This window comes from Pipra filicauda, unplaced genomic scaffold, assembly GCF_003945595.2.
Source record: "Pipra filicauda isolate LSUMZ 115617 unplaced genomic scaffold, ASM394559v2 scaffold76_size2844353_pilon, whole genome shotgun sequence".
Classification (NCBI taxonomy): domain Eukaryota; kingdom Metazoa; phylum Chordata; class Aves; order Passeriformes; family Pipridae; genus Pipra; species Pipra filicauda.
The window spans coordinates 165797-188000 of record NW_024104942.1 but is presented as its reverse complement, the minus strand read 5'-3'; the positions used below and the strand labels follow the sequence as shown (position 1 = coordinate 188000).

The 22204-nt window shown below is 58.7% G+C and overlaps 1 protein-coding gene across 1 annotated transcript; it reads right to left on the bottom strand.

The window, feature by feature from the left end:
• Positions 1 to 6907: 6907 nt before the first annotated feature.
• Positions 6908 to 21622, bottom strand: CRIP2 (cysteine rich protein 2). The gene is made up of 8 exons (XM_027713299.2): positions 21515 to 21622; positions 11815 to 11909; positions 9884 to 9941; positions 9247 to 9387; positions 8996 to 9064; positions 8489 to 8583; positions 8148 to 8205; positions 6908 to 8006 (listed from the first exon to the last, which is right to left on the bottom strand). Exons 1-8 carry the CDS (start codon positions 21555 to 21557, stop codon positions 7939 to 7941), a joined length of 627 nt encoding a protein of 208 aa, XP_027569100.1. The 5' UTR covers positions 21558 to 21622; the 3' UTR covers positions 6908 to 7938.
• Positions 21623 to 22204: the final 582 nt, after the last annotated feature.

Below are 22204 nucleotides of genomic sequence, written 5' to 3'. Positions count from 1 at the left end.
CACGGACCACTCAGCCCAGCTCCCCCTGTGGCAGGAACGCTCCTGCCCCAGCCAGGGCAGCAGGTGCCCCTACATGGCACTGCACGCCGAGTGACCTGGATGAAGCAGAGCCCGGCCACCCCCTCCTCTCAGTGTCCCCATGGAGTTTCTGGAGACTGTTCTGTTCACTCCACAGAGCAGGCACAGAACCAGGGTAGCTCTCGCAAAGTAGGCACCACCGAGCCACGCGCTGCTCTCTGCCAGCCCTGCCTGCATGGGGCTGTGTGACTGCTGGCTCCTCATTGCTCCTTGATTATCTCAGCTTGCCCTGCCAGGCTACCAAAATCCATGGACCTTGGGCTATGTCAATACCGCTTCACCAAGGGGTGAACCAAAGCGTGGTGTTGGTGTGCCCTGCAAACTTACATGAATCTCAGTGAGCAAAGGCTGCTTCGGGACACAGCCCCGGTTCCTACACCCCACAGGAGCCGTACCTGCCCTCTGCTCATGGCTGTGACACTGCTCTTGTCTCCCTGATCAGCAGGCATGCAAAGGAGCAGGGCAGCACAGCAAAGCCCTCTGGCAGAGAGCCCCAGCAGGAAAGGAGGAAGAGCTACAGGCATTCCTGGAGCACAGCAGCACCTCGGGAGCCCACGGGATACAGCCTCTTGCTCATTTTACAGGGAGAGAGTCCATAAACACTACAAATGCTGATGTGCAAAACCCATCAGCACTCTGTGCAGGGCAATAAATTGAGGCCCTGCCGGCCTGCCCTGGAGGAAGCTGGCTGGAAACAATACAGCAGGCTGATAATTGGTGTCACTGCTTCTTCTGCCATCCAGGGTTCCCCCAGGACCCAAAACCGAGCTGCAACTGTGTGTGAGACTTCTTGGAATGGCAGTGGGCAGCAGCAAGCTCATCCCTCTGCATTGGAATGCTGCCCATGGTGCCCTGCCCATGCACACAGGCAAGTGGGCAGCTCTGATGCTGGGCAGAGACAGCTCCAGGGAGCAGCAGGAGATGGGCAAGAGTGATGTTTTCAGCAGCCCAGGTCCCACCCAAAGCATCATTTCAAATCAAGGTTCATAGCCTGTCAAGGAAACAACCCAGTCAGCGCCAATGGAGAGCAGCCTCTTCAGCAAACCTCAGCTTTATCTTATCTGGAGACCTTGTTCCAGCTAATTTAACCATTAGACTGAGCATGCCTCAGCTGTCTATGCCCTCTGATAGGAATCTGTGGGTGAGGCTCTATCCTGGAGCATCAGGCGCCAGCGCTCCTTGATGGCATGGCATCAGCCTTCATAAAAACCTGGGCCATCCCATTTGTTTGTTTGGGTGGCACTGTCATGGCCAAGAGTTATCCCCTCCTGGTCCCTTGGCAAGAGCCAGCACCGGCTCCCCAGCTCCATCTGTGTCATATTTTGTGCAAGGTCCTCGCAGCCCACAAGACTTTCCTGCTCCTGGGGCAGAGTTGCAAGTTGAGAGCTCCCAGGTGTGCTGGAGCTGTGGGCACACGCTGCCTGCCCAAACATCTCCCTCAAGCATCCTGGCCCCTGGTGACTACTGGAGTAACAACTGGAAAAGCCACAGGCATTTTAGCAGGCAGGGCGGTGACATAAGCCGATTTGGCTTTGTTTTGCTAACACAGCAAGAAAAAACAGCTATTTCCATGTAGCAAACCAGCCCATCTGCCCGGGCAGCAGCTCCCGGCTCCCCTTGTGCTTCGCCTTGCGGGAGAGGGGCAGGGGCTCCCACAGTTCTCACAGCCCCCCAGCACACTTTCACAGTGGGGAGATGATGCACCAGTGAAGGCATGACCTGGGGGCCAGTGGCACGCCAGTCCAGCACTTTCCCAGCACTTGCACAACTGTGAGTCTGTGAAATCTTCCTCCCTGGCCGTATTTCAACCAACACTTGTGCAAGTCAAAGGCCCTCTCAGCGAAGAACTATTTGTTGTAAAATATGCACTACACAGCCCAGCATGGGACTCTAATTTGACAAGAAAATTATAGGGTGGCTTAAAACAAGCCCCGCAGAAGCTGGGGAGAGCTGCCAGGCGCGTGATCCCATCAGAAGGTCCACGAGATGCCGGTGCCGCAGAACTGTGGAGCAGCACGGTGTACTCTGTGTACCCTTCAACGGGGGCTGGCGTGCACCCCCCCAACACTTGCCTTCCATCACCTCCGGATATGCACACGGCTAATCCCATTACCAGACAGCCAGGAAAACAACAGCATGAAAGCGGCTGTCAGGGCAAATTATACCTTAAGGAAAACCTCTGGGATACATCTTCATAAAGCTGACAGGCGGCCAACGGCTGGGAGTAATTGGGAACAGTACGGCAGCAGGAAAGGCCTTCTGGGAGTGGGGGACTTGGGGAAGGGTCTTAGAAAGAGGTGTTCTGGGGGTTTCTGGCACAGCCACCAGCACGCTGCCAACTGCTGCTGTAGATCCCCCAAATGGTTTGAGCCTGAAAAATACGCTCACTGCCACACCAAAACTTGATCTGCCCTCGGGGACGCAGTGCAGAGTCCATCCTGCCATGGGCATGGGCAGTCACATGGCTGCTTCCAACTGAAACTGTAAAAATGCTCCCAGGCATATTCAGGCAGCTGGCTGCCCACAGAGGCCCTTGTCAGGTCAGCTCTCACCCTCAGAGCCAAGGCGTGAATTATCGTCACGCGGTTAATATTACACTGCATGAGCAATAACAAACACGGAGCCGTGGGCCAGCTCCTGGGCTTGGTGGGGATGGAAAGAACAGGGCTGCCCATGGTGGGCTGCAACTGGGACATGTCTGGGATTTCCATCAGTAGGACAAAAGGGTGTGGCAGACCTTATCCGCCTTTCCAACCCCTCCAAGACACAGCTCCATGGAAAATCTCCAATTTCATCCAGGCACCGCTCCCCCAGTCTCCCTGAGTACAGTCTGGCCAAAGTCTCCACTACCATCTGCTCTTTTCTGCAAGCTTTCCATTAGCGGCAGCCCAAGGAAACCTCCTGGCTAAATCCTGCTGAGGGAGGATTTGGTGCATTTTCCTGGCACAGCCTAGCTGTTTCTATTGTGGCTATCAAACGGAGCCGGGATTGTCAAGGAAGCAACGCCTGCTGCTCTGGAAAGCTGCCCAGTGCCTGCAAAGCATTGCGTCTGCTTGCCTGGAGGATGCACATGGATGCTGGGGATGGGCAGGGAGCGTGGGCACCGCTCAGGGACTGCTCACGGGGGACCTATGCCAGGGATCACCTCCCCAGCACTCCCTGCCCTGGGCCACTCACCCAGCAGTGCCATTTGTCCTGGGCTGGGTCCAGGCTGTTGATGCCACACCTTTTATTCCTGGTTAAAAATTCACAGGAGGTGAGGCAAAGGGGTGCAGAGGTGTTTGCTCTCTCTGTCAGCAACACTGCTCAGCGTGGTCACACCATGGCAGTGGAGCAGGAAGGGGAGAAGGATATGGCTACTGTGCTCTGACACACCCAGGCAACACAGAAGGCCAGGACAGAGCAAGAAAGAGGAGAGGGAGAGCAGGAGCCGCAGGCTTGCACACCCATTAGCAGCCTGCATACCATCCCACCAGCACAGGTATTCCTCCCCCAGCAAGCCTCCCAGGGCCTGAAGGCCCCCAAGATGGTCCCCAACTACTCACCCCACATGGGTGATGCAGAGATCAGCCTACATCGTGGAGGGGTTTCCTCATGGATGCCCCCAGGCAGTAACAAGCTGGGCAGGCAGCACTGTCCTTGCCTGTGCCACAACCAGAGCCTGCACCAGCAGCTCACCCTGCGTGACAGCCCAGTGCGCTGCACTGGCAGGGGGGTTTAGAACCCAAATCCTCCTCTGCTTGGTTTTGTGCCTTTCCTTCTCCTTCATCCCTGCCTGCTCTCCTACACCCTCTCCAGTATTTACACCCAATAATTCAACCTCCTGCTGGGACCAAGCCAAAGCTCATCCAAGCCAGGGAGAGCCACACCATTGACTTCAGGGAGTATCTGAGCTGGTTCTCGGCCCTTGTGGAAACAAGCTGTGCTTACTCGGTCGCTTTTAATATCCCATCTTAAATCACATCTTCCAGCACTTCATCCCTTTTGGCTCCTGTTTATTGACTTCCCAGCAAATGTTTTAAATCTGTCTTGCTTCGCTGTCCAGCTGTGCTGCTCTGGCCCACAGCACATCAGAGCCATGCTGTCCTGCCATCTCCCTGTATTTCGGGACCCCTCCACACCATGGTGGTTGCATCTCCCATCCCAGCATGGAGAAGGGTCCCTGCATGGACTGGCTCAGATGCTGTAGCACAGGGCTGCCTTCATCATTCCTGCCCCCACCAAGTTCTTTCCTGGTGTTTTCCATGTGTGCAACCTGCTGTGCCTCTCTGGGACCAGCCTTTTACACTCACCACCCCTTTTCTGGGTTATTAGGGACAGTACAAGCAGTGCAGCCCCATTTTTGGTGGCATGGGCACCCTCAGCCTTCTGTTGAGAAGCACTACTAGGTGACAATCCTGCTCTTCCAGCAGCTCAGGGGTACCTGGACTGGCACCCATCACCCAGGCTGGCACCCATAGTCCGGGCTGACACCCTTCACCAGCTGGTGGTATCCCTGCCCTGTGAGTAGCTCCAAGGTCAGCTCCCTGCTGAGCTCCACTGGCTCCCAAGAAACCTGGGAGCCAGCAAGTAAAATTGCCCAGGAGTTCACAGGGCTTGGGGGATTTCCAAGCAAAGCTGCATCCACTTTATTCTCTATTTTGCTCTGTACCCTGGAGAGCATGTCTGTAATCATCAGAGCCTGTAACTTTTTTATCCCACTAGTGAGTCCAAGCTGAAAAAAAATAAAGTATTTGACATCCCTGAGGGGAAGGATGTTTTCCAAGCCTCAAGTAAAGGAGCATTTTCAGCTCACATAGGCCTCCCAAAAATAAATACAAAAATGCACCAAGGATTAGAGGCCAGAGCTGCCTTCTCTGCTTGAGCAAAGTGCCACTCTGTGCCCTGGCCCCCACACTGACCTGGTAGCACAGGCACTGCCCCAACCCCTCGGCATACACACAGATAATCCCACATGGGATCCCAAAGCCCTGCTACAGCCTCCAGGTTCCTGGTTTTAACAGTTTTAACCTGGGGACTACTTTCTGTCACAAGGGGTGCCCAGCCCCACCCCTCCACCTCAGAAAAGGGGAACATTTCCCACCTGGAGCCTGAGCAGCCAGCTTGTCCCCTTTGGGGTAGCAGGATGCTGTGACAGATGCAGGCTTCCTGGCACCCCCTTGTGCAGCAGAGCTGAATTTTGTCTATTTTTAATTTGATTGCATTCCTACAGTAAAACTCTCATGGGGAAAAGAAAATGTAAGCAATAAATAAATAAAATCCTGTGTTTGATGGCGACTGGAGGCACTGGAGAGGGGCTCTGCTGCTTGGCCCCCCATCAAGGGGCCAGGGCCAGTGCCCACAGTGGCGATGCTGTTAGGGCTGCTGGACCCGGCTGGGTGCACAGCATGGAGCCAGATGGGTGCTGGGGAGGAAAATCAGCCTTTGCAGTCCATCAGGGAAACTCCCTGCTGCAGGGGATTGCCACAGGCTAGAAAAGAGGCTGCCATACTAAGCTTGTTAATTAATGATGGGAAATAAAGAGTTGTATGGAGAGATGGATTCATGCCAAGGGTTTTGCTGGCAGCTGGTTTGGATCCCGGATGAGTGATGGGAATCCCCCCCATCTCAGCACTGCTGCTGGTACACAGGGCAAACCTGGCAAATTTGGGCTGTGATGGCCCAGGTCTGTGCTGCAGGTCAGGAGGAGCCAGCCCAGCGACAAGGCTCTGATTTACACAGCAGCCTTGTCCCTAAAGCATCAGAGGGGTCAAGTCTCTATGGAAACACCACCAAAACATGAACACACAGAGCCCATTCCCTGGCCCAGGAACTGCACTGCTGAGCCCTCTGTGCCTGGGAAAAGGCTTCATGCTGCTGGGATTGCTGCCGGGAAGGGAACACTGGTGGCTCTCACCCCCACTGCTCTGCCCAAGCCCAGGAATGTGGCTGCGGCCACAGGCTCCCTGCTGTCCCAGTTCTACAGTGCCCACTGCATTTCCCAGCTGTGCCCAGGTGAGAAGCAAGGCCAGGGACTGTGGCTGGCAACCACTTCCCCTTCTCCTTCATGGCAGTGGAGCAGCTCCAGGGCTGGGGCTACTCCAAGGATGCAAGATATTGCAGAGACCACCAGGTCCCCGTTTTCCCCAGAAAGGGGGCCAGAGGGATGTCTAGGTCCCTGGGGGGGGGCACAGCCAGCAGGCAGCATAACCAGGCTCTTGCAAGAATGTGATGGAAGGGAGGAGCCAGAGCAGTGATTCCCAGAGCTGGTGTTTGCCTTGGCAGCCCCAGTCTCTGTGCCTTGCTCTCCAGACACCAAGCTCCTAGGGGGAATAGCTAGATGTCTAAAACCAGACCTGGCAGCCATGCTGGTATCTGGCTGGGGACCTGGTGGCTCCCAGGGGTTGGGGATGGGGAGTGGCCCACCCTGTATTCCTGCCCTGCTGCTGCCAGGCTGAGCTTTCCCACTGGCAGCCCTGCTCAGGTACTGTGCCTGCTGAGCAAGCCCAACCTAGGGAGAACAGTGTCACCTGCTCCATAACTTTTCTTCCAGTAGTCTTCCACCCTCCAAAGCCAGAGATCTCATCCCATCCCACCCCAGCTGCCAGGGCAGCACAGCCTCCTACAAGCCCATCATGCTCACAGCCCAAGGAGAAGCCATGGCTTGCACTGCACTTAGAGGAGCTCTGGCCTGGGCAGCTAAGGCTCAGCTGGCGCTAAGGCTGCTTGGTCTGGCCCAAGGAGGAGCCACCTGGGACAGGATCATAGTGGCAGGGTTCCACACTGTCCTAGGACCAGCTGTGGCATGCACAGCTTCCCCCACCTCCACCCAGAGCTGAGCTGCACAACGCATCTCTCAAAACCTTTATTGTCAGCAAATAACAAAAGTCAGCCCTGCAGCAGCACAGGGAGCTTGGAGAGAGCAGGGTGTTGGCACCCAGGGCTCACTGCCCCTGCGGGTCCCCCACACCAGCCCCTCCCCAGCCTCCTGGGCAGCAGCAGGGGGGGTGTGCACAGGGGTGGATGGGTGAGATGGGGGCACGTGTCATTCTCCAAAGCAAGGGGCACATTTACAACTGGTTATAAATAAACAACAAGAAACCTCCGGCTCCAGGAAGCAGGCAGGCATCCCACTGCCAAGCCTCCAACCCAATGCGCTCTGTCTTCCAAAGGTGGGGAGAGCCCACTCCACCAGGGCTGCAGCTGCCAGGTGCTCCCCAGCACAGGCTCTGCCTCCAAGGGGGTCAGGCTGGGGAGGGCACCAACCTAAACCAGCCAGCAGAGCAGGTTGGGCACTTTCCTGGGTGCACCTACAGGGATTCAAGGATGGGGATGTAGGGAGGTGCCAGACACAACAGCGGACAGGGTCAGCTGTGGACCCTGGGGAGAGTGGAAGCCAGGGCATGGAGCCCAGGATGGCCAGAAGGGCAGAGCTGCAGATGGCACACAACCCCAGCAACTGGTGAGGAACAGGGCTGGGCGCTCTGATCCCCAGCCCCCATTCCTGAGCGCTGCGAGACTGCACGGAGCACCTCCTGACACCACCTTCCCCCCATTCCGAGTCCCTTGGGTGCCACCTGCTGTCCCCTGCACACGGTGACATCCCCACACCTGCCCTGCTGCCTCCCATGCTTGGGAGGGCTGGTGGGAGGGCTGGGGAGGGCAGAGCGCATTGGGAACCACCAGAGATACCTTCTATCTTTGCCTTAAAACACTGAAGCTTATATTAAAGACTATGATATATAACCCAGGGGCGGGGCTGTGGAGACAGCAGAGAGGGCACAGCTCCGTGGCCAGCCTGGTGAGGGTCTGCTCTGGCTGTGAGCAGGAGGTTAGTACGGGGGCACAGAGCGTGCAGGCAGGCAGGAGGGGGGATGCCATCTAGGGCTGGTTCTTTGCCTCGGGGTCTTTGTCGTAGATGTAGCTTCCCACAGCTCCAGTGTTGACACCTGCACGAGGGAAGATGCAAGAAGGTAAGGACCCGCATGGATGTCTCCTCTGGGTGGTGACACGAGCATCGAGAGTGGCAGCCCAGGCAGGGCAAGTGCCTCTGGACTGGCTCCCCATCCCACATGCCCCCAGGCACTCACCCTTTGGCCCAAAGAGGATTCCGTAGCAGGGCTTGTGGCAGTACGGCTGTCCATCGTGCTGTGTGGGGCAGAGAGAGAAGCATGTCACCCAGGGCCAGGGAAAATCCAGTCCCCTGGACACGTCCCCCTGACTGGGCATCTCTCCTGCTTTGCTCGTCCCTGCAGACAGCCCAGCACCCCCAGCACTCCCCCAGGAGCTGAAGAGCTGCTCCTCACAGCCCTGCCCTCCTGCAAAGGCAGGGGCTGCCAACTGGGACAGCTGGGCACAGCTCAGCTCAGCCATACCCCACTGGCATCCCCGTGTGTGCTGCCCAGGGATCCTGGGGCTAGGACACCCTTACCTCAGCATGGCCCCCCGGGGTCAGTGTCTTGCTGCAGCGCTCGCAGCGTAGGCAGGGACGGTGCCAGTCCTTCCCCAGTGAAGTCACCTTCTCAGCTGGAGTGGGACAAGGAGGGAGGGTCACACCAGCTCCTTGCAGCGTGTTCAGGGGGAGCATTCCCCGTGGGGATGTCACCTCCACATTCAAAATCCCAAGAGACCCCTGTGCAACCCAGCCTCTCACATATCTCCTACCCCTCTGCTGCCTCGCAGGTGACAGATGGTGGCCAAGGACAGCTATTACCACATGGGAGGTCACAGCAGGGGATACGATGCAGATAAAGCCCTGCACTCAGGAGTACATTCAAGAGGACCCACTCCTGAAGGCTCCTCAGGCACATCCCTCTGCAGTCCCAACCCTAAGCCCCAATTCTAGCCACTCTGCATGCCCCAGGGGTCCTGCACAGAGCCCCAGCACCATGGGCCGTGCCACTCCGAGGCATCACCCATTGCCTGCTCACCACCTTACCAAAGTAGACTCTCTTGCCACAGCGAGGGCACATGTTGGGCTCCCCAGTGAAGGTGGTGACACTGGAAGCTGGAAAAAAAGAGGTCATGGGCATGGGAAGTGGTGGGACATCTCAGCCGGGACACAGAGGTGTGGAAGGTCCCTCCACACAAACACTGCACCCCACACCATTGCCAAATGAGGTGGCTTTGGACTGACTGCCCATATGGCGAAGGGCCAGGCTGCCTGTCCTGTCCTGTCCTGCCCCTCACCTTTGCTGGGTCCCTTGGGAGGTGCAGCATTCACCTTCCTCTCCTCCACCTTCACCGGGTGCTCGATAGGTCCCGGCGCAGTCTGCCCCTCGATCTGCGGCTTGTCATAGATGTACGACCCGGCGCCGCCAATGTTCACCCCTGCACAGGGGCAGAAAGAGACTGTGATGACCTGGGAGCACTTGGGATCGCCATCCTCCCCCCAGCCCCCTGTCCCTCCTCCCTCAGGCTCACTGAGCCAAGGGCCAGCTCAGTCACTGCTGCATCTCAGCCCCGCCTTGCTTTCTCCTGACCCAGGCTTTCTCCAGCCACATCTGGGATAGGAGAGTGACTCCACCTTCTGTCGGAATGGGAATTTGTTTTCTACGTATAAAAAAAAAAAAAAAAAGGCAGCTGTCGGGATGGATCCCTCCCTTCTTTCTTTCCTTCCTCCCTCCCTCCCTTCCTCTCCAGTAGCTCTCCTCTCCCTCTGCATAAGGGAACAGCAGGGTTGGGACTGCAATTTGCTGGCTTGATGCTCAGCCCATGCTAGCCTGGCTCCTGGGATGTTTTTGGGGCCGCCAGTGGGGATTGAGGGGACCTGGCCCCTCCTGCAGCCCTGAGCACAGCTGCACAGGTGGGGGGGGCACGGACGTACCTTTGGGGCCAAAGAGCGTAGCATAACAGGGCTTATGGCAGAAAGGCTTCCCATCGTGCTGGGGAGAGAGGGTTAGTGTTAGGATGCTGAGCAGTGACCACAGTTCCCACAGGATTGCTTTCATCCCCCACTGGTGTTCAGAGACCACCATGGCCCTGCCAACACCCCAAAACACACCCAGCTGCAGGTCTGAAGAGACAGCCTCACCTGACCACTCAGAGATTCCAGCAGTATAAACACTCAGGCTGTTCTGTGTGTGCCATGCCATGGGGCTGAAGCACCAGCACCTTGCAGCAGCTCAGCCAAGAGGCATTTTTAAGCCCCGACCCAGCGGTGTGCCACTGGGACCCAACAAGGCATCACTTCGCCCTCTCAGCATCCTGTGCACAGTCAGGCCATTACTGGGGGCACAAAGCACCATGAGAGCACTGAGCTTCGCCTCCCCCTCGCCTTGGCCTGAGATCAGAGGCCCTGCATGGGCGCTGGTCCCAGCCCAGCTGCTATCAGCCCCACTATCGTCTGGGGCGATTATCACAGGAAGGCATGAGGCAGGCGATAAGCCTCGGAGCTCCCCACAGCCATTTCTCATGGGCCAGCTGGAACAGAGTCCAAGAGAAAAGAGAGAGTGTTTGTGGCTGGAGCAGGGGGCCAGCAGAGCTGCCATACACACTGCTCTGTCTAGAAAACCCACTAGAAGCCTGTTCTCAGGCAGGAGAACTGCCTGCTCAGCTCCACTCAGCATCTCAGCCCTGCTTCTGCCCTGTGCTCCTGCCCTCCATCCCCTCTGCTGCAAGACAAGGACTCCTTGCCCAAAACGGGCAGGGTGGTAGGTGAGCAGAGGTGCTGTCCCTTCCCTCGCCTCCCTGTGCAGTGCTGTGCCAAAGGCGAGGGTTGGGATGGCTGGAGGTAAGGCTGGGGGAGTGAGCAGGCTGTGGGCTGGCCAAAGGCAGCTATAAAATATTGCAAGGCATAAATATCAGTATAGTTGCAGCATTACCATGCCAGAGGAGAGGGTAAACATTTAGCTGCTCTCCCTGTGACACCTTTCCAACCTAGCCTCCAAAAGGAGGGAGAAAAAGCAGGGAAAGGCCAAATCCGCTGTCGGCACAGTCAGTGGGGGCTTGGCTGCCATCCCCCATGGGAGCAGAATCCAACCTTATATGGAGAAGCAGCAATTCTGGGCTTAACCCGGCCTGAAGCACAGATCCACCCATGCAGCCCCATTCTCCCTGGCAAAATAGGCCCCACTTCCCCCACTAGCTGTTGCTACCACCACCTGCTCCCCAGCTGTGCTGCCTGCTAAAACCATGCTAAAGAGCTGGTGACACTGTGGTATGACAGGTGCTGCGCAAACTCAGGGCACTGGGTGTCATGCTGGGGTGTCGCAGAAAAAACACAGTTGTTCCCAAGCCTGAGCACCTGCCACCGCCAGCATGGCACCCTCAAGCTCCCAAGTGCCGGGCAGTGGCAGCACACTCCAGCACAAGAGCACAACTGCCAAGCTTGCATCACCATGACAACCCAGGCATCCCCGTGCTTGGTGTTTTTAACCACAGGTCAGCGCAGGCTCTCAGCACCCACACGCCTTCAATGCTCAAACAAGCCTGCCCAGTTCACAGAGCTGTTTCCAGTGCTTACAAGGTATGCCCAGCCCTGCCACAGCTGCTGGGAGCCCACACCCAAGTGGCACAGCTGGGACACTACATGTGGTGCCAGTACCACTCTGTGGCTTTTCCAGGGCTGTGCACAAGAGCTCTGGAGCACCATGTGTTGCAGCAGCAGCGTTTGAAGCCACAGCATGCAGTCCTGGGCTTGCATGCCACACGGACAGCTCACCCACATGGCATCAAATACCTGCCCCAGCCCTATTCCTGGGAATCCCCATTCATGCCAGCAACAGCTCCCACCCCGTCTGCCCCAGCAGCTCTTACCTCAGCGTGCCCGCCCGGGGTCAGGGTCTTGTTGCAGCGCTCACACTTCAGGCAGAACTTGTGCCAGTCCTTGCCCAGGGAGGACACCTTCTCGGCTGCAGGGAACACGAGCGAGGGGTAAGCTGCCATCCAGCACCTGCTAAAGCCCCTGGGGAAGTCAGGCTCCAGGCACCTCAGGGGGCTGCAAGTGAGGGGTGCTGCGCTTGACAGGGGCTGATCATCAGCACACTGCACACATCAGCCACACTGCAGGGACCAGGGTCCGTGCAGCCGTGAGGGACATGGACACAGCCCCCCCAGCCTCTGACCCCCTCTAAGCACTGCAACAGCTACTAATAAGAAAATTAACTCTATCCCTGCTGAAGCCAGGACACCCACCCAGCTGAGCCAGTCCAGCAACGGTAGCGTTTTCCTTCCTACTCCCTGTGTCTATTTTTACCAGCCACATTACCCAGAATGACTCTGCTCCCATTCAAATATTTAGCGTTTCCATGCCCACCCCGCCCGTTTTAGTCATGCCTCCCACACACACCTCCAGCTGCTCAGGCTGCCCAGGGAGCCTCAGCCACAGCTCCAGCCTTCAGCCCGAGCTGCTCCCAGGAGGACAAGATGATAGACAGCTTCCACTGTCACCCAGGATGGACGTTTGGCCCTGGAAAACACCTGTCCCTTGGACATGTGGGTGTTCCCCCCTCACTTCCCACCCGGGAACAGGCACAACGTGCAGATGGGTGCGTAGACACCATCCATGCATGGCCAGGAACCTGCGGAGCAACTCTCTGCTGGCACTGAACACAGTTTCAAAGTATCAGTGGGCAAATTCAGGGAGGGCGAATGCTTTGAGACTGGTTATAAGGAACACAATCCCTCTGGCTGGCCCCAAGCTGTACGTCTTCAGACGCACCCTGGGAGGCAGCACAGGCTGCCAGTGCTCCTTGCATCCCCAGCCTTGCACCATCCCTTCTCCCTCTCAGCTCCTGGGGGGTCGAGTGCTGCCTTGTGCCCCCCACCAATTCCTGTTTGCCCTCCCCCTCCCCTGCACATGTGCAGAGACAGCTGGAAAACTGTGAGCCCGTTAAAGCCACCATAAAACTAAATCAGGAGGGCCAAATAAAATACTTAACAAGCAAATAAAAGTGCAATCAGAGCCAGCCCCACTCTACAAGAAGACCTCCTCTGGGATGTCGAGTTTCCCCTCTAAGGACCTCAGCAAATGTCACCTGTTTGCATCAGGTCAAGATGGGGGTCAAGAGCTCCTCGAGGGCAGGTCCTGGCTTCCAGAGCCACCCTCCTCCCAAGGCAAACAGCTGTGTCCAGGGCTCACCACAGGGCCAAGATAAGCCGAAACAATGCCATCACCACCCAAAAATTCAATTCCAGCACACAGCAGGGTGGCCAGTAGCAGGGGAGGGCAGTACTAGGGGGCAGAGCCAGAGCCATTGCACCAGGGTGCAAGGGAGACCCCTGAGAGTATCCTCAAGCAAGCACATCGAAGATGGACTTTGGGGGACTGGTATCAGCTGGAAGAAGCTCCAGACCCACCCTCCAGATGCCACAGATGGGTCCAGGCTGTTGGATCAAACCCAGGTGGGAGCACACAGTAGGGTGAAGGGATGCCCCACGACAGCCAGGGTCTGTGCCTGCCTGCCAAAAGCTGCCAGGGCAAATTCCTGCTGGCCCCAAGCCCAGGGACTCAGGAGGGCTCATATCTCCCAGCCCCTCACAGCAGGCAGCACATGAGGAAGGGGCCCTTCCTTTCCTCTGTAGCCCTTATCTGTCTCTGGGAGCAGAGGACCACCCCCAGGCTACAAGTACTCCCCAAAAGCAAGGGGGACACAGAGGTCCCAGCGTGCTGCTGCCGTGGGGCCATTGCAGGAGCCCTGCATCCTCCCAGCCCTCCCTGGCAGGATCAGGTCCCTCCCCAGGGTGACCGGGGAGGGAAACAGAGCGTGATGGGCTGAAAGCTGAGCCAGGGGCTCGGGGCCAAAGAACCACTCGGCTTTGTCAAAGTGGATGCACAGCCAGGCCAGGCTGCGCTGCGGCTGCGTCACCCCCAGCTCCCCCCGCCACCGCGACCCAGCGCCTTCATGGCCCTGGGTACAAAGCAAGGAGGAAGCTCCGGTCGGATGTTTTCCAGAGGTCATTGCAATTACAGCCGGTCACGGCCCACGCCAGCTCCTTCCTGCTCCCGCGATACGAGGTGCTCCTCCAACGTCCCCCCTCCATAATGTTTTAGCAGCTGTAAATCCCTGCTCCCCCCTAACGGATGCACCCCCCGCCAAGGCATCCCCGGGCAGCGCAGGGTAAGAGGGATCGCACTGGCACCCACAGTCCCTGGCTGGAGATGGGGCAGGAGGGAGGAGGTGGCTCAGTGCCCCATCCTGCTCCCGGGGCACAAGGACAGCCCGGGAACCACGGGGGCTGCCCCTTGCCTCCGGATGGAAACGCCACGCAGAGGTTGGTCAACAAACAAGGCTGCAAACAAGGACTCCCGGGGGACGCGTGCGGGACCGGCACAGCCGGGATGGCTTTCCAGGAGGCATTGTTCGAGCCGAGCAGAGGAAGCAGCTTGGAGCCACCCCAGCCCATTTCCAGGGCAGCGGCGTCCCGCCCGCGGCCACGGCATCCCATAAATCACTGCGGAGGGAAAGAACCAGCGCCCAGATTTCCTGTCACCCGGCCACATCTGCTCCACCATTGCATCAGCTCCAGAGGAAAAGTCTCTGGCCACATCCTCCTGCTGCTGGGGGGAGCCCCGCTCCGCACCCCACCATCGGCACTGCAAAAGCAGCCTGAGGATAAGCAGTGCCCGGGCTGCATCCAGCGCAGGGAGCGTGGGATGGCACCGGGCTCCGGTGCAGATGTCGCACCACACCCAGCCTCTGACACTGAATGCCATGCCCCCGTCCTCCCAGCAACACACAGAGTGCACGCTCATCCTGCTCTGCTTGCTGGATCCCGCACTTGCACACTCAGCCCATGGCGAGATGCTGCACTCAAGCCAGCTGAATTTAAACCAGCTGTGCAGCACCCTCCGGAAGGGCAGAGTTAAGGGTACTTGGCTGCAGGAATTTCGCCTCTGCCACACGTGTGTGACTCGGGGTTTGCCAGCCCTGGGTTACCCACCTCGCCGAGGGTGAGCACTGGGTGCCCATCCATAATAAACCTCTCCCCAAGAGAAATGCCCCGCGGAGAGGTGGAGGCAGGGCCGGGTACGTGCCCGGCTGCAGGATGTAGCTGTGAGGAGGATTTGCTCCGGGGGGGTGTAGCCCACACTGACAAGGGACAGCACCAGAGATGGGTAAAATCGGAGGCCAGGAGCGAGAAAGCAGCCGAGGGGACTGTCAAGGCAGACTGTTCCCACAGCTCCGCGGCAGCCCCACCCCAGAGACAACGCGGCTCATCCCGTAATTATCTGCCTTGCCCAGACAAGGCAGCTGGCGCTGGCCAGAGGTGAGCACATCTTCTCGGGATGGGAAGGGAGCATCCCTCCTTCCAGTTTCTGCGCCGCCGGCCCTGCCGACCCAGCTCCAGGCCCTTGCACAGGTATTTCCACAGCCTGATGTCAGCACTGCTCCCAGCCGGAGGCTTATTCAGCAAAAGCAACCATAGCTGCAGCTGCATCTCTGCAAAGGGCTGGGCTGTGCCCCATCCATCCCACCACAGCCCTGGAAGGGCAGAGGGAAGGGCTGACAAAGCCCAGTCTCACAATAAGGATGCCAAATCCTCACAGGGATCCAGCGACGGGCATCCCTGGAGGAGAGGGATGCTGTCAGACCGACAGCAGATGCGCTTCAAAGCAGTTGCTTGGGAACACAAAGGAATGAATAAAAGAGAAAAGTGCAGGGAAAGGAGCCGGGTAAATGAAAACAAAGCTGAGAACCAGGGCAGCCGGCAGCCTCGTCCCCTCCCCTGTTCCTCGCAAAGTGGCCGGGAGAGGAAAAACGCCAGGAGAGGGACAGCTTAAGGATTTCCTGCCATGCCATACCATGCCCGCCCATATCCCAGCCATGCTGCCCTGCCAAGGGTCTGCACTGCTTTCCCATGTCCCTCACCCTGTCCCCACCCCTGCCCTCCTCAGGCATGGCCAGGCAGCTCCTCTCCCCCATCCCACAGCTGATGCTGACGGTTACACCGCACCGTGATTTTGTGGCCAAGACATATATTTAGCTTCCCTGCAGCAAGGCAAGGCAAGGCAAGGCAAGGCAGCCCTCCAGCCCCAGCCACTCACTTGCTGGGCTCCCTCCAAGTGCACAACAAAGCCAGCTCAGTACAGCCTCACCACAGAGCACAGCCCAGGGGGGAACAAGGAATATCCCAGGCAGAGGCTCCCGCTTCCAGCCAACTGGAGAGACAAGATCTTCCCCAGGACCCAAGCCCCCATGTAGCTGAGTCACTCGGGTGCAAGGGAGAGTTGTTTGATTTCCAGGTGCAGCCCTAATGCACAGCATGGCTCCTGTCCACCCCACTGCTTCCTGCCTCTCCTCTGACAGAACCTCACCTACTGCAGGCACTTTTCTGGCTGTGAGCCTCCAACCTCCTGCTCTGGTTCACAGGACCAGGGCAGCCTCCAGCAAGTCGCTCTCCATTTTCCACAGGGCTTCATCAAGCAGCATCTGCATGGAATGCATTTGAGGTCAGGCAGCTCAACTGTGTATGTGTTTGTGCTGGGAGAGGACCAGCAGTGTTTCCAGCCAGGTACTGGGTTCAGCCAGGGCTGAGCCTAAAAAATCAGCTGCTTTCCAGCTGCAGAGCGGCCCCACATGGGAGGCACGGCAGGCAGGACCCCGGCCAGCAGCAGGAGCCTGACAGCCAGCGGTGCTTCCCTTGCCCACCACACGGCCAGGGGGGCAGAGTGACCAGTGAGAGGGGGGCACACACAGGCACACAAGCAAACCACTCCCTAGGTAGTTGCTGGTCCAGAGCACTGTGTTCCCTCTGCACAGTGAGATGCCATCTCTGGAAAGCAGTGCCAGGGGGATGAAACAGCTTCCTGGCCCATTTGGCAAGAGTAGGATTCTGGGACATGCTGGATCAGCTAAGCCTGTCAAAGTGCCACTCCAGCCCCATGACTACTCACCTCCCCACCCTGCTGGTCCCCCCCCAACTACAAACAAAGCTTGACCCTGGGCTGTGGGCAACAGAGACAGCAGGGGGAGAGGATGCTCAGAAAGGAGCACCTGCAGCACTGGTGCTCCCCACCAGCAAGTGCACATCAAGCTGGTGGGAAGGTTCTCCTCTATCCACATGCAAGGATCTATCCCCTACCATCACCTCCCTGGTTGCTTCAGGACCTTTGGCAGGAGCAATGGGCACCACCATCACACCATAGCCAAAAATGGCACCATGGCACACACTCCAGGCTCTGCACTCGATTGCAACATTGCAGTGACAGATTTTCTATTACTTCTTGCTGAGGCGTTCCTGCTCCGCCTTTCCTTGCCTTTCCTTTCCAGTCCCATCACCTCGCCTCTCCCCATCCCTGTGCTCCTGCCAGGGACAGGGAAGCAGGATAGGAACACAAAGATCTCTGCCTGTCTAGGAGTTGAGATATGGGTACAGGACTTCACAATCCAGACAACAAATGGTGGTCACTCAGGACTAGCCAGGCTTGCAGAGAACAGCCTGCTAGCCCCAAGCCTCCAGCACCCATGGCACCGGGAGCAGCACTGCTCCCAACAGCTGGCGATGCCAGCATCACACTGTGCAGGAGCCCCAGCAGCTCCAGCAAAGCACAGCACACATGAGTGAGGGGATCCAGAACTCACACCATCCCATTCCACCCTCTCACAGATCATTTTCTACAGCTCGTGCTATTTTCCTGAGGGAAAAGCTCACGCTAATCAGCCTGTTCTTCAGCTTCCCACAGAGGCATCCCTCCCCCCAGCAGGGCCCTGCGCAGGGAGCAGGGAACTGGAGCATCCTTAGTTACCACTTTGCAAGGTCCACATTTGTTCCGAGAGCAGCCACCCTGAGACATGGGAGCAGAGGGTTCTCCAAGGAGCCCAGCCAGCTCCATGCTGGTGAGCCAGGGCCATGCCAATGGCTACACCGGCTGCACTTGAAGAGCCACTTCCTTTGTTAGGGACAGCTGTAAAGGAAATCAAGCCCTCCTGCCTCTCCTGCCCCACCGTCTCCCAACAGCCAGTGCCTGCAGCCAAGGACAGCGGTTACTTATTAATTGCAGAGCAGCTTCTGCAGCTTGAATTTCGCTGGGCTGACCTGCCAATGCAGTGCTCTGCAGGGAGAGCACCCTACACCTCATGGCACTCCGTGTCCTGCTGCACTCCAAGCGTGACCACAGGGTCAGGCATCTGCTGCAGGCCCCTTGAAGCATGCTGAGCTTGGACCCTCCTTGCTTCCCAGCTGGATGTGTCCATGTCCTTAGTCCCTCTCTGGCACTCCACCAGCAACCCAATCTATGGCTGCAGACACAGCTGGGACAAGCCTGGAGGGCTACTGAGTGACTCCCATTTGCTTTTAGGATGCCCCTTTCCAAACAAATAGTGCAGCCAGCCTCCCACCAGCCCTCACACTCCCCAGCACGTGCAGCAAGCTCCCCAAAAGCCGCCCACTGCTGGACCCCGCTGCACGTGTGCTTGCCACATCCCAAGGGCTTTTCCCTGCCTTGTGCTTGGGATGGGAAAATAGGAAACCCCCTGCTGCTGCAATCCCCCGCAGTTCACTGGAAGAAAGGACAGGAGGCGGAAAGGCTTGGCTAGGGCTCCCGGTGACCCTGCAAAACTCATTTAAGGCTAGCAATGCAAAAGGGAGCCAGGGAAATGTGGCTGCAGGAGACTCCAGTCCCTCCGGAGCTTCCTGCCAGAAGTGATAACCTAAACCCAATCCCAGGCTGCTGCCACCTGCCAGCGTGATGGGAGCTGATCCCGCAGCCGCCAGCAGTGCTGCTCCTCCAGTTAAACATTCACTTCATCCCGCCAACCTCCCCAAAGCGGGAAAGTTAGCCCTGGCCGTTCCTGGAAACAATGTCACAGACCTCAGCTTGTTTAAAAAAAAAAAAAAAAAAAAAAAAAAAAAAAAAAAAAAAAAAAAAAAAAAAAAAAAAAAAAGGAAAAAAAGCCAGAAAACTATTTTTATATTTCCCTGTGCTTTTTAAAGAAAAAAAGCTCATTCTGTAGCTCAGGAAACGCCCACATCCTCCTGACTGCACAGGGAGGAGCCCGCTGGATTTTTCCAGGGAGCATGAAGCAACAGGCATGCTGGAAATGAGTTTTCCATAGGTACCCACGACTGCTGGCGTTGGGCAGCCTCTCTGGCACTGCACGGGGCTGGGAATAGGACACGGTGGCATTTCTCACACATGACCCACGGCTGCAATCCCAGGCATTCGAGAAGTTACGAGCTGCCAGCGTTCATTCAGCACAGGCAAGGAGACTCCCGAACAAGCAGGGCTTTATGAATCACCTCCCCGTTAAGCTTCGGGCGAGCCGAGGAATTCACAAGTGATATCAAACCCTGGACACAGAGCTGCCATCACCTTCCCACCAAACCACACGGTCCATCAGGAGGAAAGCCCAGGGGCCGCGTCTCGGAAAGACGGCTGAGAGTTTGCATCTAGCTTTTATGCATTGAATAAACGGACCTAGGTTTGTTCTGCCAGAGCCTGGGCGGTTCCTCAAGGAAAAGCTCAAGGCATCAACAGGGACATGCTCCAGCCTATCTCAGCTCCAAGCACAGAGAAGTTTTTGGCTTGCTCCCGTTTCAACTCACCCGTCCCAGTCTCTCTTAGGGGCAGCAGGGGTGACAGTTCCTGGGGGAAGGTGTGGGGTAGGGGCTGCCACTCCTCTGCTGCCAGGCACCTGCCTCCTCCCTGCCTGTAGGGCAAGGTGTCCACCCCTTGCGGGGCAGGAACAGGGAGCCCCGAAGCAGCAGAGACCTACAGAAACCTACAGCACCTACAGAAACCCTTCTGGGGAGAGAGAGCCAGCACGCAGCTGGGGACATGGGGTACAGCCCTGTTCCACCCCCTCGGGAGACCCACAAGGCCCCCAGCATGCGGAGAGAGAAAGAGCACGGGCACTGCTGGGGGCTGCTGCTTCACCTCCTGGCACAGCCCGACCTCCGCAGGCAAGGCGGGGGGGGGTCCCAGAGCCCAGCCCCAACCCCCCACGAAGGGCAGGCTCATCCCTGGAGAGAGAGGAGCAACTCTGACCCCGGGTCAGTGCCCAGCTGGCTGGGCGGGCACTATTTTCTGCTTAAAAGGGAAAAGATTCACACAAAGAAAGACATCCAAGGGGCCGAGCCCTTCCCACCCCCACACAAATAGGTTTATTTAAAGGAGGAAGACAGCAAATTCCTATTTCCCTGTGTTTACTTGGAGATGGCCGGAAAGGAATGAAAGCACCAGTGCCTCCAATGCTCAGGCACCATCAGGATCTTTTGGCATTTCTTCACCAAACAAACGCACTGAGGCAACAGGGGCTGGACCCCGGAGCGCAGCAGGGAGATGGGCAGGGAGGGGGGCAGGGAGGCAGTGTCAGGCCAGCTGGACTCCGTGGCCAGCAGATCCCAGGAGGCAACTTGGGCTGGAGTGCTGGATCCATCCTGAGCCTGCAATACAGTCCCATGGGTGCCCACCTCGAGGGTGCTCACCCAGAGGGGTCAAGTCACTTCCCGGGAAGCTCCCGGCCAGGCACTGCCGCTCAGGGGGAAGCAGGCTGGGGCAGCTCCATGGGGAGCGTCAGGGAGGCACAAAGGGCCAGCCCCTGCTCCCACCTCCACCCACCCACTCCCGGCTTTCTGCAAGCCCGGCGGCGGCGCTCAGCCCGGGGTGCCCGACGGGACACATCCCAGCCCCGGTTCCCAGAGATCCTGACCAGCCTCAACCCCAAGCAGGGCCCTCGGAGACCTGCAGGGACTCGCTGCTGCCCTAACCCAGCCACGGGCGTGTCAAGATGGACCTCTGAGCCCAGGCGCTGCCTTTGAACAAGTCCCGTACAAAACCCAAACCCCTTAATTAGCTCGCCAGATGGGAACAACCCGCTGAGGGCTGGCTGCGAGGCCAGACAGGGAGGGGTGAATGGCACACCTGGGGGCAGGCTTGCAGGGAATCAAAGAAACTGGCTGGGAGAAGGTTTTGTTTGCACCTGCTACCGCCGGCTTCTCCTCCCTAAGAGACCCTTGGATCATGGGCTCCCCCTGCCCAGCACCCCGGCCGTGTCGGGTGGGCTGGGTTCCCCTGACCCAAGCCAGCAGGTACCTGGGGACATGAGCCACCCCATTCTCAGCACTTCAGACTGCGGGCACGTGTCCGAACCAGGGAGCACGGGAGGGTGCCCGGGGTCCCCTGTCACCCACACCCCCCGTGTCCCCTGTCCCAGGGCCAGCCAGCAGCACCCCCAGGCACAGCCCGGGGATGAGGGTCCGGGGGGGCGGAGGGGCAGAGCAGAGGGTTCGCGGCCGCTGCCGGGGGGCTCCGGGGAAGAAGCAGCTGCTGCTGGGCAGGTCTCCGGGTGCGTCCGGAGAGGGAACCGGGAGATGCGCCGGCCATGGGGAAGGCGGGTGTGGGGACACATCCCAGGGGGAAAAAGAGAAGAGGAGGCGGGGATGCACCGGCACTCGAGAAACGGGAAGGCAGGGATGAGCGCCGGCTCTGGGCAGGGGAACCGGGCTGAGGTCCCGGCGATGCGTTTGGGCGCGGGGAAGGGGATGAGGGGCCGGGCCCCGGAGATGCGCTCACCGAAGTACACGGTCTTGTCGCACTTGGGGCACTTGGATGCCATGTCGGGAGAGCGGAGCCGAGCCGAGCCGCGCGGTGCCGAGCCGTGCTGTGATGTGCCGCGCCGTGCGCCCCGCTCCGCCCGGCCCCCGCCCACCGGCCCCGCCGCCGCCGCCGCCCGGGGGGAGCTGGGGCGGGGCCGCCCGACAAGCGCCGGCCCGGCCCGGCACGGACGGGCTCCGGATGGCGCGGTGCGGCCCGGCACGGCTCGGCTCGGCCCGGCCGGCCGCGGGCCCAGCGCAGCAGGTGCCCGGTCCTAGCGGGCGAGAAGAACCCCCGCTGTCCTGTCCCCCACCCGCAAAGTCCAAAGTCGGCACGCGCGTGTTCCCGACTGCCCTTGCCCGGGAAAAAAAAAAATGATAAACAAGCGACGCGACTTATGGGTTTTTAGCGGCCCCGAAGGCACCGGCCGAGAGCCCCCCCGGCTGCCCCCGGCCAGCAGCCGCCCCCGGGGCATGAGCGGACGGTGCCGGCCCCGGGCTATCCCCCGCGGAGGGGCTCGGGCATCTCCCACCGCCCCCGCGGGACCCCGCAGCCCGGACCCGCCCCAGCCCCGCTCGGCTGTCCGGCCACAGCGCCCGCGCCCCCCGGCTCCTGGCGCCATCCCGCTCCGTTGCCATGGAAACTCCCATCTCAAAAACCCCTCCGGCT

What these genes read in the sequence shown, in the direction of transcription:
- CRIP2 (XM_027713299.2), bottom strand. Translation starts at nt 21,557, where the DNA reads ATGGCATCCAAGTGCCCCAAGTGCGACAAGACCGTGTACTTCG. An exon ending in CCCCGGGGGGCCATGCTGAG is followed by an intron (nt 8,206 to 8,488) that starts GTAAGGGTGTCC and finishes TGCCCCACACAG; the next exon opens with CACGATGGACAGCCGTACTG. An exon ending in AATCCTCTTTGGGCCAAAGG is followed by an intron (nt 8,007 to 8,147) that starts GTGAGTGCCTGG and finishes TCCCTCGTGCAG; the next exon opens with GTGTCAACACTGGAGCTGTG.